Source organism: Barbatula barbatula (genome assembly GCF_947034865.1).
Source record: "Barbatula barbatula genome assembly, chromosome: 14".
NCBI lineage: Eukaryota > Metazoa > Chordata > Actinopteri > Cypriniformes > Nemacheilidae > Barbatula > Barbatula barbatula.
The window spans coordinates 2,283,217-2,299,922 of NC_136777.1; the positions used below are offsets into that span (position 1 = coordinate 2,283,217).

A 16,706-nucleotide genomic window follows, 5' to 3' on the forward strand; every position below is an offset into this window, starting at 1 on the left:
ACTGCTGGAGTGCTTGCATTTTTTTAAGCAGTGTACACAATAAGGAAGGCCAATAAAACATGCCTTTATAAACCCCTTTGATCCTGCAAATTTATCCGCTATCTGCTGCTAAAGAGATACACGTTCACATTTATAAACTTCTACATTTCTAGAACTGAATTGGTAGAATATGAAAATGCACAAGTAACTTTAAACTCTGGTCATATAAATGAAAAACAACTTTGAGTTTAGCCTCAGCGCGCCATCTGCCCGAAAATAGGAAGAACTACAGTACGGGCCCCTCTATGACCCTGCCCATGTTGACGTCACGTCTCTGACGCAGCTCGCGTGACCACGCCTCTTCGTTGAATATCCATCAGAATTTCTGCCGTCGGTTCGCTCGTGGTTACCTGACCGGAACACACAGCAAAATGTCGGGCAAAGTGCCGACCAACAAAGGCCTGTCGGACGAAGCGACTGCCGCGGCGTGTAAAGACGGACACCCCACTACTAAAGTAAGACGATTCATTTGAGCGCAATCATTTGGGAAAAGGGCTAGGCCTGTCAATCGAACACAGAGACCGTGGCGTCTCGCATACCGATCGACATATGACATCAAGGTATCGCGAGAGGGATCGGAATGCTATGCGTTCGAAACCCTCTCGCGGTATTTTGTTGCCCTATGCCGACAGGTCTGCACAGCGCCGCACGAAGTCAAACTCAGAAATGAAGTTTATCGGTATTTCTGCTCCGTAACTCACGCTACTGTAGGCGTTAGGATCAATCACATTTAACTCGTATAAATGACGTTAGAAATCCTCTAACTTTCCCTCTGTATCTTAGTTAATGCAATTTGTTTAGAATTTTGTTGTTTTTGCTTGTATTGCTGAGTCATGTAACAACCTGAAATGTTACATGTGTTGTAACTGCTTAGATTGATAGTTATCAGAGTGACCCTTGACATTTTGTTGACCCGGGACACATCGAGTGTCACTTGATATATCAAAAGAAGATGATACATGTGAACTTTTAACTTTTATTTTACAGCAGGTAACATTAAAATTCATTTAAAAAGTGTGAAGAAGTGCTTTTTCTGTTATGACTGTCGATACTGGAGTATGTGTACCTGACTGTGATTGATGTTATTGGCCTATATGTTATACACATATATATGTGAAGTTATAGGAGATATTTCAGTTTATTACTATATAAATCTTAATACGTCTATGCGAGATCATGTACAGCCTGACAGATGTGCCCACAACACAAAGCTTTACCAATTGAATGGGGTGGAACGTTTTACAAAATTCATGGTTCGGTTCTGTTGTCACGGTTTTCGGTTTGATTAAGTGAATTGAACTACAGGAATATAGCTACTGTGTAAGGAAGGGTACTGTGTAATCTTTTTTTATTTGAGATCACAACAAATTTTGTAACGCAGTCAAACTAGGATTTCACAAGTCTGGTCATCCTCGTTCAGCGCCTTGTGTGTTTCTATACAAGCAAGAAAAGATGACATTTTGTACAAAGGATTTTATTGCTAATTCGTTTACATGTGATACAACTGTTCGTCTCATATCATATCATAACAAAGAATCATAAACTTCTCTGTTTAAGAAAAAAAAATCCTTAGCTTTGTATACTGTGGTAGGCTTTATGAGACCAGTTTTACTGCACTTATGCTTTTTGTTGTCCTTATGTTGTTCCAGATTGCCTACTGTTTACCCTGATTTGTAAGTCGCTTTGGATAAAAAGCTAAATGTAATGTAAATGATGGCACAGTTCAGCACTGTTGAAATTATTTTCTTACTAAAAGTTCCCCTTTCCTCTGCTGTAGGACTTCATGATGCAGCAGACGATGTTGCGGGTTAAGGATCCTGTTAAATCCCTCGACTTCTACACACGCATTCTCGGAATGACGTGAGTGCTTGAGTTTAATAGATCAACTTTTTCCCTTTTTTAGTAGTTCATTGCTGATACTTGAAATCCCTGACGAACACAAGAATGCGTTGTTGTTGTTGTTGTAGGTTGTTGCAGAAGTTTGACTTTCCAGAAAAGCTATTCTCCCTGTACTTCTTGGGTTATGAGGACAAGAAAGAAATCCCTGCTGATGTGAAGGAGAGGACAGCTTGGACGTTCTCTCGTCGAGCCACTATAGAGCTCACCCAGTAAGAGAACGCTTCAACTCCAAGATGTACCATGCTCAGTGAAATATTTTGGTCTAGTTCACAAACCTGTTTTTATGTGTTTATGTCATTTGTCTTTTCTATCATCATCAGTAACTGGGGCTCAGAGACAGATGACAGCCAGACTTACCACAACAGCAACACAGAACCACGAGGCTTTGGTAAATACAGCATGAGCAGAGCCGGTGCTCTCTTTATAAAGTTGATAGAAAAGGGCTTGACAATACACTGAAGAAATAAACTCGACTTTGAGCTGTTATAAATGGTATAAAACATACTTTTTGAATTAGAGGAACCATCAGCTCAACCAACCATTGTTGCAACGGATGCAAAGTAGATTTAAATAACTCCAGGATCTAAAACACAGTAAAATCTAGTTTGCATATAATCATGGTGTATTTTATGATACACGTCTTTCCATAAATTGAACACAAGAAGAATTCAGGCAAAAATGTATTCATTCCATTTTTTTTAATGATGAACAGTGCACTAAAATGACGTGGTGATAATTTCAGTGAATTATCATCGTGAAACATTTTTCCATAATTCTGCAAAGAAATCTTTGATTCAGAAACTGATATATTCAATAAAGAGTATATTTAGTATATTGCCCAGCCCTACGTAGAGACATTTTAGAATGAAAATAAACAGATTTAATGACATGCATTTGTTTAATAGGCCATATTGGAATTGCTGTGCCAGATGTCTATGCTGCTTGCAAGCTGTTTGAAGAGCAGGGAGTGACCTTTGTAAAGAAACCTGATATTGGTAATTTCCATATAATCATCCATTTTTAATCCCAAAATAATTAGCTGAAACTAATTTTGAAGTTGTTACTCTCACTTGAAGTACAAATTTGTGTATGTTTACTTTGGCTGCATTTAAAATAGCATATTGATGATGCTCGACGGGCAGTTTATTGTGTGTTGGATCACTTTTTGTATTTGCCAAAATCCGCAGTATGTAACAAAGCATAATGTGCACGATAAAAAATGAGCAGTTCAGACAACTCTTTAAAGTCAACAATTATGTTGCTTATTATGTTGGCTTTCTGTCCTGCAGGTAAAATGAATGGCCTGGCCTTTATTCAGGATCCCGATGGTTATTGGATAGAAATTCTCAGCCCCAACGGCATGGTGCCCATCATATCTGCTCACTGCTTCAACCCAAACATTAAACTATAGTTATAACAAATTGACGACATTTGGTTTTCCAGAAAGGATAATTGCTCTGTTAACAGCAAAGTAGTATGGAAAGTAAGACCGAAAACATTGTCTAGGGCTGAAATTTGTGAATTTTATATTTGGGCTTACACTTTTGAATGCATCGTCTTCCATAGAGTCTAACTTTGTAATTATGCTTACTTGTTTACATACAAAATAAAGTGTTTATGTTGAGTATTTTTGAGCACTTAACTCAGATGTATTTTGTTTATGAAATGTTGCCTTTATGTCGATTAAAGTATGAACATCGTAATAAAACAGACTTGTTGTGAATAGCTTTTAAGTCAATACAACGTCTCAACATACACTTTACTAATGGGGTTCAACTAAGAAAAGAAAAGAAAATGGGTGGAAGTTGGGAATAAAAACGAAAGCATGACTGCAAAAGAGGATTGGTCAAAAATGTTGCTAGGTAAGAAACAGCCCTTTGGTTATAGTGTTGTGCAATGAGCATGAATTCCTTCACCAATTTCAACTGGAAGATAAATCGTTTCGTTTAGAGGCGCCCATATAATATCAATGAGATCTACAATGAAATAAGTCAAATGCGCATTTAAAACAACTGAACATTTCAATATACAAATGCCTTCAATATGACAAAAGACGATTTAAAGGCTATTTATCCTGGAGGACTAGGACAGTAACAAGCTCTGTCCACTAGAGGCGCTGTGACGTTGACGCACTATTTCCGGGAACCCTCCAAAACATCCGGTAGCTGTTTTACATTTGAGTACTTAGGTTTTCGACATGTACATCCGTCTGTAACATACTTCTTTATATCCTGCGATCCACTGTAGTCAAAATATCATCGTGGCCTGACCAGCCTGCTTTAGGTGGAGACGGGTTTCATCTAACTAACTTGTTTCGGTGAGCGGTGTTTTGTGACTTAGTGTTGATTATGTGACTAGATCATTCTTATTGGTAAGCTGGTGCCTAGATTAAAGGTTTTTCTATACGTTTATCTAACAGAATGCAAACTCGTGAGAATATTAGATTATTGGATTTACTACAGTAACTGTAGTTGAAAACTGTCTGTAGAAAAACCAGAGTAACCACAAACTTACTCTACAGTAACCATAGTTTAACCATCTTATTGTCAACCTATAGTAACACTTTTACTATGATAATGTTTTACATCAATGTTAAAGAGATGCTCCTTGGGCTGTTCATCATTGATGAAAGTGTTCATGTTCCTCAGGTGTTCTCCAGCTGTGGTCATGAGTGACAGTCATCCTCTGCGGCCTGTGAGCTCTGCAGCTGAGATCGACCACCTGCACCTGCTGTCAGAGCAGCTGGGTGCTTTAGTTCCTGGTGAAGAGTACAGCGATGTCACCTTCATAGTGGAAGAGAAGCGCTTTCCCGCGCACAGAGTCATTTTAGCGGCCCGCTGCCAGTATTTTAGGTTACTGCTGATATCTTCTTTTCAATTCGAATTTGTTTCTCTATGTCAGTAATAGTGGGCTTCGCCAATCCTGGAGAATCTTTATTTAAACCCAAACTGCTTTTTCTGTCTTTCTTTCCAACTTTTCCTCTTCAGAGCATTGCTGTATGGGGGACTGAAAGAGTCCAGGCCCCAGGCTGAGGTTCGGTTAGAGGAAACACATCGTGAGGCTTTTTCCATGTTGTTGCGTTACCTGTACACGGGCCGAGCCACTTTGAGCGAAGCCAGAGAAGAGACTCTGCTGGATTTTCTGGGACTGGCGCATCGCTATGACCTTCAACCACTGGAGGCGTCCATCTGCGAGTTCCTCCGCACTTTACTAAGTACGCGAAATGTGTGTCTGGTTTTCGATGTGGCTAGTCTTTATTGTCTGAGCGGGCTGACTGAGGCCTGCTGTGCTTATATGGATCGGCACGCCAATGATGTGCTCAAGTCGGATGGATTTCTTACTCTTTCCAAGGTGTGTGTTAAAATCCTAATCTTAGATCAACTGTTGACATTTAGTTATCTACCTGAATGATAACATTTAAGATAAGATTTAACAGCCAGAGATTTGAAGGCAGCTCCATGCTCCCCTTGTATAGTTTGCTTTGTTACTCATGTTAAAGGGACAGTTTACCCAAAATTCTGTCATCATTTACTCACCCTTGAGTTGTTCCAAATCTGTATAAATGAGATATTTGAAAGAATGCTTATAACCAGAGCATTTTGCCCCCGTTGACAATCTGAAGAGGAGAAGTTGTGTAAATGATGACAGAAGTTTCATTTTTGGATGAAGGTTCCCTTTAAGCATGTAAAATGTGACAAAATGTGAACAAAACAATTGCTTTTGTAAAGCGGTGACAACAACAACGTAATAAATAAGGTTTGCTTTTTATTCCTCTCTGCAGTCTGCCCTGTTGACCATGGTGAAAAGAGATTCTTTTGCCGCAAGCGAGAAAGAAATCTTTCAGGCGCTCTGCCGCTGGTGTCACCAGAACGGCGAGGGTCCTGAGGCAAAGGAAGTGATGTCAGCAGTGCGGCTGCCCCTGATGACCCTCTCTGAAATGCTGAATGTGGTCCGTCCGACGGGACTCCTCAGCCCAGACGACCTGCTGGATGCCATACAGACCCGCTCGGAGAGCAGAGACATGGATCTCAACTACCGCGGCATGCTCAGTCAGTTCACAGATACGTGTTATGCCTACAGTGTACCTACTGAAGTCATGGGCGAAAGAACTTGGAAAAGCAGCAGAGCATAATAAATAAAATGTTCCTGTTTTATTCAAAATGTGTTTTTTTTATTTTATTATTATAGTTCCAGAAGAAAACATTGCCACTATGAAGCACGGTGCTGTGGTGGTAAAAGGTGAGCTAAAGTCTGCTCTACTGGATGGAGACACACAGAACTATGATCTGGACCACGGCTTCTCAAGGCACCCTATTGAGGAGGACGGACGAGCCACAGGCATCCAGGTCCGCCTTGGACAACCCTCCATCATCAACCACATACGGCTACTGCTCTGGGACAAGGACAGCAGGTAATCTGACATTGAAAGAATAGTTGTTCTTAAAAAAAGTTCTCATTATTTTTCATACATACATACATTGTTGTTACGTCTTTCTTTCTCCTGCAGGTCATACTCATACTGTATTGAGGTGTCGATGGATGAACTAGACTGGGTTCGTGTTGTGGATCATTCCAAGTTTCTCTGTCGCTCTTGGCAAAAACTTTACTTCCCAGCACGTGTCTGCAGGTACAAATAGTTACATGGAAACTCGATTAAAACTTGTATATTTTAACGCAATGCTAACTGAATTCTTTGTCTGCCCGAACGCAGGTTTATCCGTGTGGTGGGGACACATAACACTGTCAACAAAGTTTTTCACTTGGTGGCTCTGGAATGCTTGTACACACAGCAGTCTTTCACCCTGGAGAAAGGCCTTCTGGGTAATGCAACTTTCCTAGTCATTGAATTAATACTTATATATATATATATATATATATATATATATATATATATAAAAACTTTTTCGTCTTTGAACCATATATATATATATATATATAAAAAAACTTTTTCGTCTTTGAACCATATATATATATATATATATATGGTTCAAAGACGAAAAAGTTTTTTCAACTTAAGCATAAAAACAATAAGTGTAATACTGCTTTAAATTGATGTTCTTAGAAAAAAAGTTTGTTTAATTTCATTTCTGATTTTCTAAAAAGCATTTATGACACATTAAAAGACTAATTACTTTCACCCCAAATGCTAATTAGTTCAAATTTGCCAATATCCTAGGTTTTGCCCATTTGTCAAAAAGAATATTTTACTCATTTAAAGCACAATAAAATGTAATATGCTCCCTTATTCTTTTTATATATTTTATATAGTCAGAATAAGCATGTTGTTTGAATTTGTACATAAATATTGTGTTACACTGAATGACAATAATTTCAACCAAATGTTTACATTTTATTCTCCGAAAACTTTGTTGAAATCACAAAGAACAATGAATGTGCTTTTCTATGGACATAAAATCACTTTTGTACATTTCTTTTGATGGGTTTATATGACACTGCTAAACAAATATTATCGTTTGTTTTAGATGTAATGCAATGTGTATATACGATTTAAGGTTAAAAAACGTGGTATCTCCTCTTTGCTCCGAAACGTGCAGAATTTCTTTTTGCTATGATTAGCCAGTTAAGTGATTGGTTGAATACCGCAAGCGTGTGACGGAACATCAGGTACCAAAGCAATTGTACTGACCGGTACTTGCGTAAACATTTGGGCGGTCTTAGTCAAATCATACCACAAACTGACTTAGATTTGTGGGGGTTTGGTTATAAGTACTTAAGTACTTAATTTTCAGGTAGTTCTGGGTGAGCATTCACTTTTAGATAGAACGCATCTTTTGTTCCGACACTTTCATTTTTTCAATTTGTCAAACACATGCTTGGACAACTTTTAACACACCAAAGACCCAGAAAACATGTATTCGCGTCATACGACCCCTTTAACGTCTTTGACCCGTATACATTTATATATATTTTTTTCCTAATTGCACTGTTTTGTCAGGTTCTGGTAACACATAACAACTAGTCTAACACACTTGTGTCTCCTGCAGTTCCCACAGAGAACGTGGCGACCGTACAGGCATGTGCTAGTGTGACAGAGGGTGTGAGTCGCAGCAGAAACGCCCTGCTGAACGGAGACACCAGCCATTACGACTGGGACTCAGGGTACACCTGCCACCAACTGGGCTCTGGAGCCATCGTCATCCAGCTGGCACAACCATACATGCTGGGCTCAATGCGGTATGAGATGTTGTGGTGAATCAATGTCTCTTAGTATTTGTTGTATACATGCTATATGACTTGTTCTGTTTGTAGATTGCTGTTGTGGGATTGTGATGATAGAAGCTATAGCTATTATGTGGAGCTGTCTACAAATCAGCAGCACTGGGTGAAAGTCGTCGACCGTACTAAAGTTGCATGCAGGTCAGCATCTGCAATTTATCTTTAGCGATTGTCCCCCAGTTTATGATGTGTTAATGTTCTTAAATGTAATTTTTATAGGGCATGGCAAACTCTGGTGTTTGACAGACAGCCTGCATCCTTCATACGAATTGTAGGAACTCATAACACAGCTAATGAGGTGAGAGCTCTCTGCGGCCTTATGGACTCTATAACATGCTTTATTAAAATCTAAAAGGTTGTGAAAATAATCCCCTTGTGCAATATGTGCAGACTCCAAAAGAATGCATACGTAGCACTTAGTCTGCTATATGACTTTTGTGATGATTGATGTGAATTTCTCACTCCTGTCGTCTCTAGGTTTTTCATTGCGTTCACTTTGATTGCCCAGCACAGCTGGACACTATTGTCAGAGAGGAAAGTCCTGGACCGGATCAGCCCAACAGCACGGAGAATTCTGTAACCCAAAGCCCGATCAACCATAAATCCCACTCGTCCCCCTCCTCCTCTCACACATAGACTGTGGATGTGTTCTGTGCTGTTCACTTGCATAAGTATGACAAAACACACTTGAAGCGCTCATCTTATGAGCTTGTGTTCTTATTGGCTGCTAACTAACGAATTCTGTATATTTATGAAAAAGATCTATAGTTATATAGTCTATATATAGTAATAACTTGATGGTGAGGTAATTGACTGTCATGCACACTTATTTTCCTATGTTCAGATGCAAGCTGCAAGACCATAAAATAAATTGAATATTCACTTACTCTTTTGCAACACTGCCTTATTTGTTCAAATGTTTTGACTGTGTGTATTTTGAACACAGTCCAAAAATGTCACCTGTTGAAAATGCCATGCAAAATGATTAACCTGAATGGGAAGATTTTGTAAATGGATTTACAACAGCATAAGGGTTATTTAGCTAGTTGAGGATTTGCGTGATCCAATTTTGTGATCTCACAGCACATTATTTTTGGAACAAGTGTTTTCTATATAGGCATCGACCTAATTTGGCAGACAGATATATATTTTTTGTCTACATACATCATAGAAACACAGACTTTTATATCCGCAAAAATATATATAAGCAGTGGCGGCCGGCCAATAGAGGGCGCTAGGGCGCCGCCCCCCTTAAGCCACAAAAAAAAAAATTAAAACAATTAAAACAAAAATAGTAATAATAATGAGAAAAACATCAGTATGTCAATATTTGTGTGTTTTAAATATGGAATGCACCCAGTAATACATGTAAAATATGATACAAAATCATATTTGCAACCTTTCCTCTGCCTGTCTGACCGCTTCATCAGCTCTGGGGCGATAGAGAAAGCGCCCCAAGGAGGCGGGTCTATGTAGCAGTTAAGCCAATTGCTAATTTAAGATATGAATGTATGACATAAAATTTAGCCAATCAGCGTTCTTAAATAGAATCCAAGAAGGGCGATCATTTTATCGCCCCAAGCCCTGATAAAATAAGGACTGGGCTCTAGGGGCGCCATTTTTTCTAAACGACAATGGCGAGCGCGGACGTTACTCCTCCAAGACCCAACCCTAACTCGGTGAAATCTCTCTTCCAAGATCCGTTTGAGAGGAGAACTTTGTCGGAGAAAGTTCGGGTGAAAGAGCTGGGCCCAGATCAACCTGACCTCTCAATCAAACAGCAGGCTAGCGAAAAAGGGAAGCAGTATATGCGCGGCTTCTCCCGTAGCTGGTACACCAGGAAGGCTTGGCTAGCTGGGTGCACCCATGCTAATGCTTTATTTTGCTTTCCGTGCAATATATGTTTATATGTTTTGTATCAATTAATTGTTGCAGTTCTGGAGCACATTAACAATTAGTTACATTTAGTTTGATCATAAAATACTTTATGCAATTCTTCCAGTCAAAGGTTTGAGTTCAGCCACTTGATATCCATTTCTATATTATACATCCTTTATACAGTGTAAGAATTCCTATAAACTTTATAATAATTTAATGTTATTGTCCACTTTCCACTCTGTTCTGACAGCATGCATATTGTGTTGCCTATTTACTACCAATGGCACCAACAGCCTTTCCAAAAGATGTTACTTATATGTAGAAATAGTCAATTGTTTACAAGTTCAGTTTAAATGCAAATAAAAGGCTTGTGTTTGTGCATCATGATGTTTATGTTTTTGTGTACGAATGCCTCAACTTTTTAATATTGGCATTAAATAATTACTGACTATTTCACTGAGCACTGCTGTCCTGCAGTTTGTGTTAAATATTATTGCGATGGTTACGGAAACAAAAAAAGTATGGCACAGCCCCACCGAGAATATTTTTCACCAGCCGCCACTGTATATAAGCATTTACTCCTCCTTACTCTTTTTAAAGCTGAAAGCCTAATGACATTCGATTACGTGGTTGCATTCAAGTCATATTTTTAGTGTGTCCTACGAACAAAATTGATTTATTTGCATGTTATGGCAAGACAGATAGTCAATGGACCAGATGGAGAGAGTGTGCAGAAGAGACTTTTCAGTTAAATCAACACGCCTCCATCTCTTAAGGGGATATAATGAATCCTGAGTTTCAATCAGCCACAGAAGGTGACTGACACCATAATACCACCTTCATTAAACAACCAGAAACAGACGCCAGCTACAAAACTTCCTCACCGCAATCACGACATCTCCCCGAGGAATGAAAGAAGAGAGACGGGCAGGGACAGTTGGAGGATGGGGAGGAAAACTGGGACACTGCTGGATGAATTTCAAGGCTGGTTTGTGTAGATCTGGCTATTGGATCAGCATAGCTGGTTCACAATCAACCACTGTGAATATTTTAGACCTTAGAATCTAAACAGTTTATATACTTAACTTATGCAAGATTGTCGCTTATTCTATTGGTTTGAATTGTATAATGTGGCTAATGAAAGCAAGTTTCCGTAGTGTAGTGGTTATCACGTTCGCCTAACACGCGAAAGGTCCCCGGTTCGAGACCGGGCGGAAACAAGGTCTTCTTATTGCAATTTTATGTAAGTTTTACCGGAAATTCTCAAGATTTGTTTCGCACCCTTCATCAAAACCACCCAAAGGCGTGATGAATTCTCAACAGGACAAAAGTATTAGGATGCTTCCTTCTAACTACTTAATGTGATCCTACTACCTATTGTGACTCCCGTCCACATGAACACGGGAGATGCGCCGTCGTCGTGTGACGTTGGAATGCGTGCTGGTATCCTTTGTTTGACGTCAGATTCCAGGCTTCTGATTGGCCAGCACGGCTTACGTTTAGGGTTATATCGCTACCTGTTGCTTTGCGTGCTTTTGTCAGCGCTTTATTGTGCGTTTTCTTGTGGACGCAGTCTAAGACGATGAAAAACGGAAAAGTTTTTCTTTTGCGTTTTTGAAAAGTTTCACGTTCACACGACAATGTTACCAAAACAATCCGCGTTTACACAGATCTGCAAAAATGACTACAACGCTGTGTTACGCATGCAACGCTGCATTTTCATTATACTCGTCAATTCAGCAAGCAGCACTCCACTACTTACGTCAGGCCGCCCAACAATTATGCATGGCGGTTTCCGTAGTGTAGTGGTTATCACGTTCGCCTCACACGCGAAAGGTCCCCGGTTCGAAACCGGGCGGAAACATGATTTTCCTTTTATTTATCTAAATAATAAACGACCCCATCTTACTTCTGCAACACCGTCAACTGGTTTGCTGCTCCAAGCACCGATTTAAAATAAAATTTTAGGGATGCTCTTCGGAAACGTTATAAAATCTAATTTGATACCCCACAAGATGGCGCACTAGAATGCCATTCTGTGCGCTCATGATCTCGTCAGCTGTTCAGGTTGTTACGATATACAGCGTTGAAGACATTACAGTTACAGTAATTGTGCAGTTAATTTCCATATTGTAATTTAAGATATTTTTGAAATATTCTTCCTCGTGAGGAGAGTGAAGTGCTGACTGACAAGACGATGACGGAGGCTTTCTGTTAAAGGACACTAGTAGGAAATAATATGACTATAAGCACTGTCATCAAGAACAGGCTAATTTCTAATTCAGTTTAAAAAAATTTTAAAGCCTGTGCTTAATTTTCGGCTATTCCCTTCTTATTCGTTTCTCACTTATTTGTTTTTGCACAGTGTGTGCTGCGATTAGCCTACTCGTTGTTAATATTTAGCGTAAAGGTTTTTTATTTTCGTTTCTTATTTATTTTTTGTTTGATGTGTGTCGTAATTATTAGTTTAGTTAAAGGCAACCTATCTGACGTTAAGGTTTTTTATATACGTTTCTTATTTTGTGCATATAGTGTTTGCAGTGGTTATTCGTTTCGCAAGGGTCGTGTTTAATATAAACAAGTGTCATTTATACTTTTTTTGTAGTTTTGTGTGTTCTTTTATTAAGAAAGATATTCCCGAACTGCAATTGACGCTAATTGAAAACCTGAAAGTAAAATGCGTCATACACGGCCGCATATTCGACCACCCCACTGCCACCCCACTGCCACCCCACTGCAATGACGCGAATGTTGTTTACAATGACAATAGCAAGAGCTTTCCTAATATCAGCACAACTGCAGAAGCGATCAATGTTATACAGTTCAATAAACACGAAGCTATTATTAAATGGCATTTAATTACTGATTTGCGTTACGTCGCCAATTCCAACCATTTCAAACAATCGCTTTCTCTGAACAATAACAGCGGTGTTTCGTTTTTATTGAATCATCGTTTCGGGCAATTTAGCGAGTCACAGAATCTGTTTTGTACGAATCGGTCGAATTTTTTACTGGCCGTACTGCTTTTACGTTTAAAGTAGGCCTATTGCTGTACAGAGGAACTGTTGCACATTTCATTAATTCCATCAGGAAAGGTGTCGTAGAAATACTTGAGAATTTACTTAAATATTTACGCTAAGGTTAATATTGGTTTATTTTGCATACGTAAATGATGAACCGCCACTACTTTGCTCACATCGTGATACGATTTGGTATCGTGATACTCCAGCTGCATGATATCGTGACAACCCTAGTCTGTGCCATACTATTCTGTATTTAATTAATGCATAAAACAGCCAATGAATCCATAAATCTGTCAACAAAAACAAAGAAGTGAGTGAATAGAACAGACTACAATATGAAATGGTGAGCGAATGCAACCACTTAACCAGCAGTCACTTCATCTGAACCGCAAACAATCCGGGTACCACAAGCTCCGTTCATGTCTATCCATGGAGTCATATAGGCCTAGGTTCCCATTGCTCACTCCAACCCAGCTTGCCTACCGATCAACCCGTCAATTACCTCTTTCCCCGGATCTATTAAAAGCAAAATTAACCAAACATCAATGTCAACTCCTCTGCCTCAGATTTATAATAATGAAATTCCACTTCACCCCCAACAGTTAAGTCTGCATCAGTTTTCATCCAAGCAGATGTACAAGGCAGTATTCATAACTCTGTGGCACTCTCGCAAGCACTGAATGCCTTTAAATAAGTTTCAATTACTTATTGACTCCTCAACTACGTAAATATTTCTTGTGTCTTCTGAATGAACTAGTCAACCTGAAAACTAACTAACTCTGATTTCCAATGGACCCTCTCAGACACAGCTTCAAACCCAATGTCGAAAGCCTCACATCCTTAAGCATTACTTCTGACTATGCTCAGGCAAAAACCCCTAGTAATCGATCTCTCCTCTCGCGGAACTTGCCGTTTCCAAACATCAACAAATCACAGATCAGCCAAACATTTCTACCTTAACCGTCCCAGCAGCGCGAGCATGCCTCTGCCGGCGGCTCCGACCCAGCCACTGCCCTTCCCCACCTCGTCTTCCTACGCCCCCCATGCCTGTGGCACGCTGCCCTCCATCCAACTCTAGCACGAGGCTGCCTCCGTTAGCGCTGCAGACCCAGGCTTCTCTATTCCTTCCGCTTCTGCCCGCGGAGCCAACCCTAGTGTGAGGATGCTCTTGTCTTCCATCCTCCTCTTTCCTGTCCCCCTCCAGTCAGTGGCCTGCTACCTCTCCGTCGACCTTTAGCACAAAGACTGCCTACACTAGCGGTGCAGGCCCTGGCTGCCCTCCTTCCCAACTTTCCTTCTACCTTTGCCCCTGGAGCCGTCTCAAGCGAGACGCTGCCTCCGCAAGCAGCTCCAATGGCCACCTTTCTTCCTCACTCTCTTCATCAAACAGGCAAAACGGATCAAAACAACTTCATCTACATATTTCACAAATTCAACCCTATCAAAACCTCCTAGCCTACCTGCATTTCAGAAGACCGACGGTTAAATTCTCATCTGATCCACTCTTCGTGGACGACTTTAATCGACAGACACCTCTCCTCTAGAAGCCAGTATCAATGCAGCAATCGCCTCCACAGGAGCCTGTGCTTCCATCTTCTCTCCACCGCCGCAGACACCGCTCCTCCAGAAGCCAGCTTCACTGCAGCAACCGCCTCCACTGGAGCCCCTGCTTCCATCTTCTCTTTGCCATAGCAGACATCACTCCTCCAGAAGAAAGACACCGCTCCACCAGGAGCACGCATCTCTACTCTCAGCAAGCACCACTCCAGCAGGAGCCCACATCTCTATTTCCGCACCCTCAGCAAGCATCGCGGCCAGCAGGAGCCCACATCTACTCCTTGTTGCCTCAGCAAGCACCGTCCCGCAGGAGCCCACATCTCTATTACCGCAGCTGCTGCCGCAGCAGACAGGCCTCTTGCAGGACCCATCATCTTCTCCTGCTACCGCAGCAGCACTCGCACCCTCAGGGCCTAAATCATCCTTCTCAAGTCTGAATTCAGGCTACCACCTCCGCAGCTTCAAGCCTTGTGTCTTTCTGTCCCACATTAAATGCACCTTTTGGGGTGCACTCTGGGTTCGGGTCACGCTCCCCAGATAGCTTACCATTTTCTACCCTTGCTCTATTGATAATATCTGCAAAGGCGAACTCGTGAAATCTTAGTTATAATTTAATATACTTTATTTTTCGTCATGACACACATTTTCAGTAGGGATTGTAATGTTTTGGTAGTGATCACAATATTTGTATAAATATAATTTATTTTGCACAGCTGAATCATACTTTCAACATTTTATGTTACTACAAAAAACATACTCCTGAATATGACTACTATAACATACTTTAATACCAATGATTTGCATAACGGTACGGAGTTTTGTCCCTTTCTCACTACCGAAACAATTATTGTTACTACCAAAACAATGCCACCAAGTGATACGTTTCGGTCATGACTGTTTTGGTAGTGACAATTTTTGAATACTTTTAAGCCTAGCTTAAAGATGCTAACCAGCACATGGTTTGCAAGCACAGTTATAAACAGATGTGAACACACAAAAACAAAATCTTATGGAATAATGCCCAAAATAGTTTGCTAAATTGCAAATAAGATGTTTGGTAGAGACGTTCCTTAAAGTTACACACAGGTTTTTTGAACACATTTAGTCCAAAATGATAAGATAGATCTACTCACCATGCTTATTAGAGAGAGGGACACCAGATTCTTTATAAAATGTAGGGATGTGGCTAAAATCAGTCTCAGCCAATGGACTGTTTCGGTAGTGACATGAAAATCTGTTACACATTTTTTAATCATTTAAAAATAAAATAATAAAAAACTATTCACTTTCTTAAAAACATAAAAAATCTATATAATTCAGTACAATCCAATCTTATAAAAATCTGTGCCAAACTTAAGTTAATCAATCTCTGCCTTGATGTGTACCAGGTTAATATTTATAATTCTAATAAAAGCCCAAAAAGGAGTTTTTAAAAGAACACCAGCTACTGTATCAAGTACTGAGAAATGAAGTGCTTACTTGTAAAAAATATTGTAATACATTACTATAGCAATAAACATTTTCTTGGTATGTTGTAATAAATGTGGTAAGTGGGGAAAATTGCTAAACACTACACCCAAGCCCATTATACATTACTATAGACTTTCCATTACTGTCTATGGCTCTATGACCGCAACAAGAGCTCAGTTCGGTTATAACAAGATTAATGTTTCTTATAAGAGGGTTGCTTTCTGTTATCCTATCCACAACCCTATAAACATTAAAACATGGCTGGCCCGCATTGTCAATAAAGCTCTTCGCTAATTCTTGGGAAGGAATTAAAGGATAAGAGAAGCATTCGTTTATGAGGAGACGTGCCCAGCTAAAGATTCCCCTTAAACCCATTACTGTTTGTGTCCTAAACATTCCTCATTTAAAACTGGCCCTTATGAATCAAGCAGCTGTATTGACTCTAGTTTCTAGAGCAGCTAACCCGTACACATGTGGTGTCTGTCTGTTCAAAACCTTTAACACTCTTTTCATATTTCAGACATTTAAAGCTAGAAAACTAAACTGCATTCCATTTATTTCATAATTATTCACACATTGTTTTTTTTTACAACATGTGAGTCA

At 39.9% G+C, this 16,706-nt stretch overlaps 2 protein-coding genes across 2 annotated transcripts; both read left to right on the plus strand.

Annotated features, from left to right (window-relative positions):
• Positions 1 to 321: 321 nt before the first annotated feature.
• On the plus strand, positions 322 to 3,702 carry glo1 (glyoxalase 1). The gene is made up of 6 exons (XM_079473239.1): positions 322 to 494; positions 1,817 to 1,899; positions 2,007 to 2,147; positions 2,259 to 2,326; positions 2,844 to 2,933; positions 3,228 to 3,702. Exons 1-6 carry the CDS (start codon positions 411 to 413, stop codon positions 3,347 to 3,349), a joined length of 588 nt encoding a protein of 195 aa, XP_079329365.1. The 5' UTR covers positions 322 to 410; the 3' UTR covers positions 3,350 to 3,702.
• A 321-nt stretch (positions 3,703 to 4,023) lies between these two features.
• btbd9 (BTB (POZ) domain containing 9) lies at positions 4,024 to 9,070 on the plus strand. The gene is made up of 12 exons (XM_079472582.1): positions 4,024 to 4,099; positions 4,186 to 4,255; positions 4,587 to 4,790; positions 4,926 to 5,289; positions 5,720 to 5,987; positions 6,127 to 6,349; positions 6,446 to 6,565; positions 6,650 to 6,759; positions 7,944 to 8,133; positions 8,209 to 8,316; positions 8,395 to 8,473; positions 8,653 to 9,070. Exons 3-12 carry the CDS (start codon positions 4,606 to 4,608, stop codon positions 8,809 to 8,811), a joined length of 1,806 nt encoding a protein of 601 aa, XP_079328708.1. The 5' UTR covers positions 4,024 to 4,099; positions 4,186 to 4,255; positions 4,587 to 4,605; the 3' UTR covers positions 8,812 to 9,070.
• Positions 9,071 to 16,706: the final 7,636 nt, after the last annotated feature.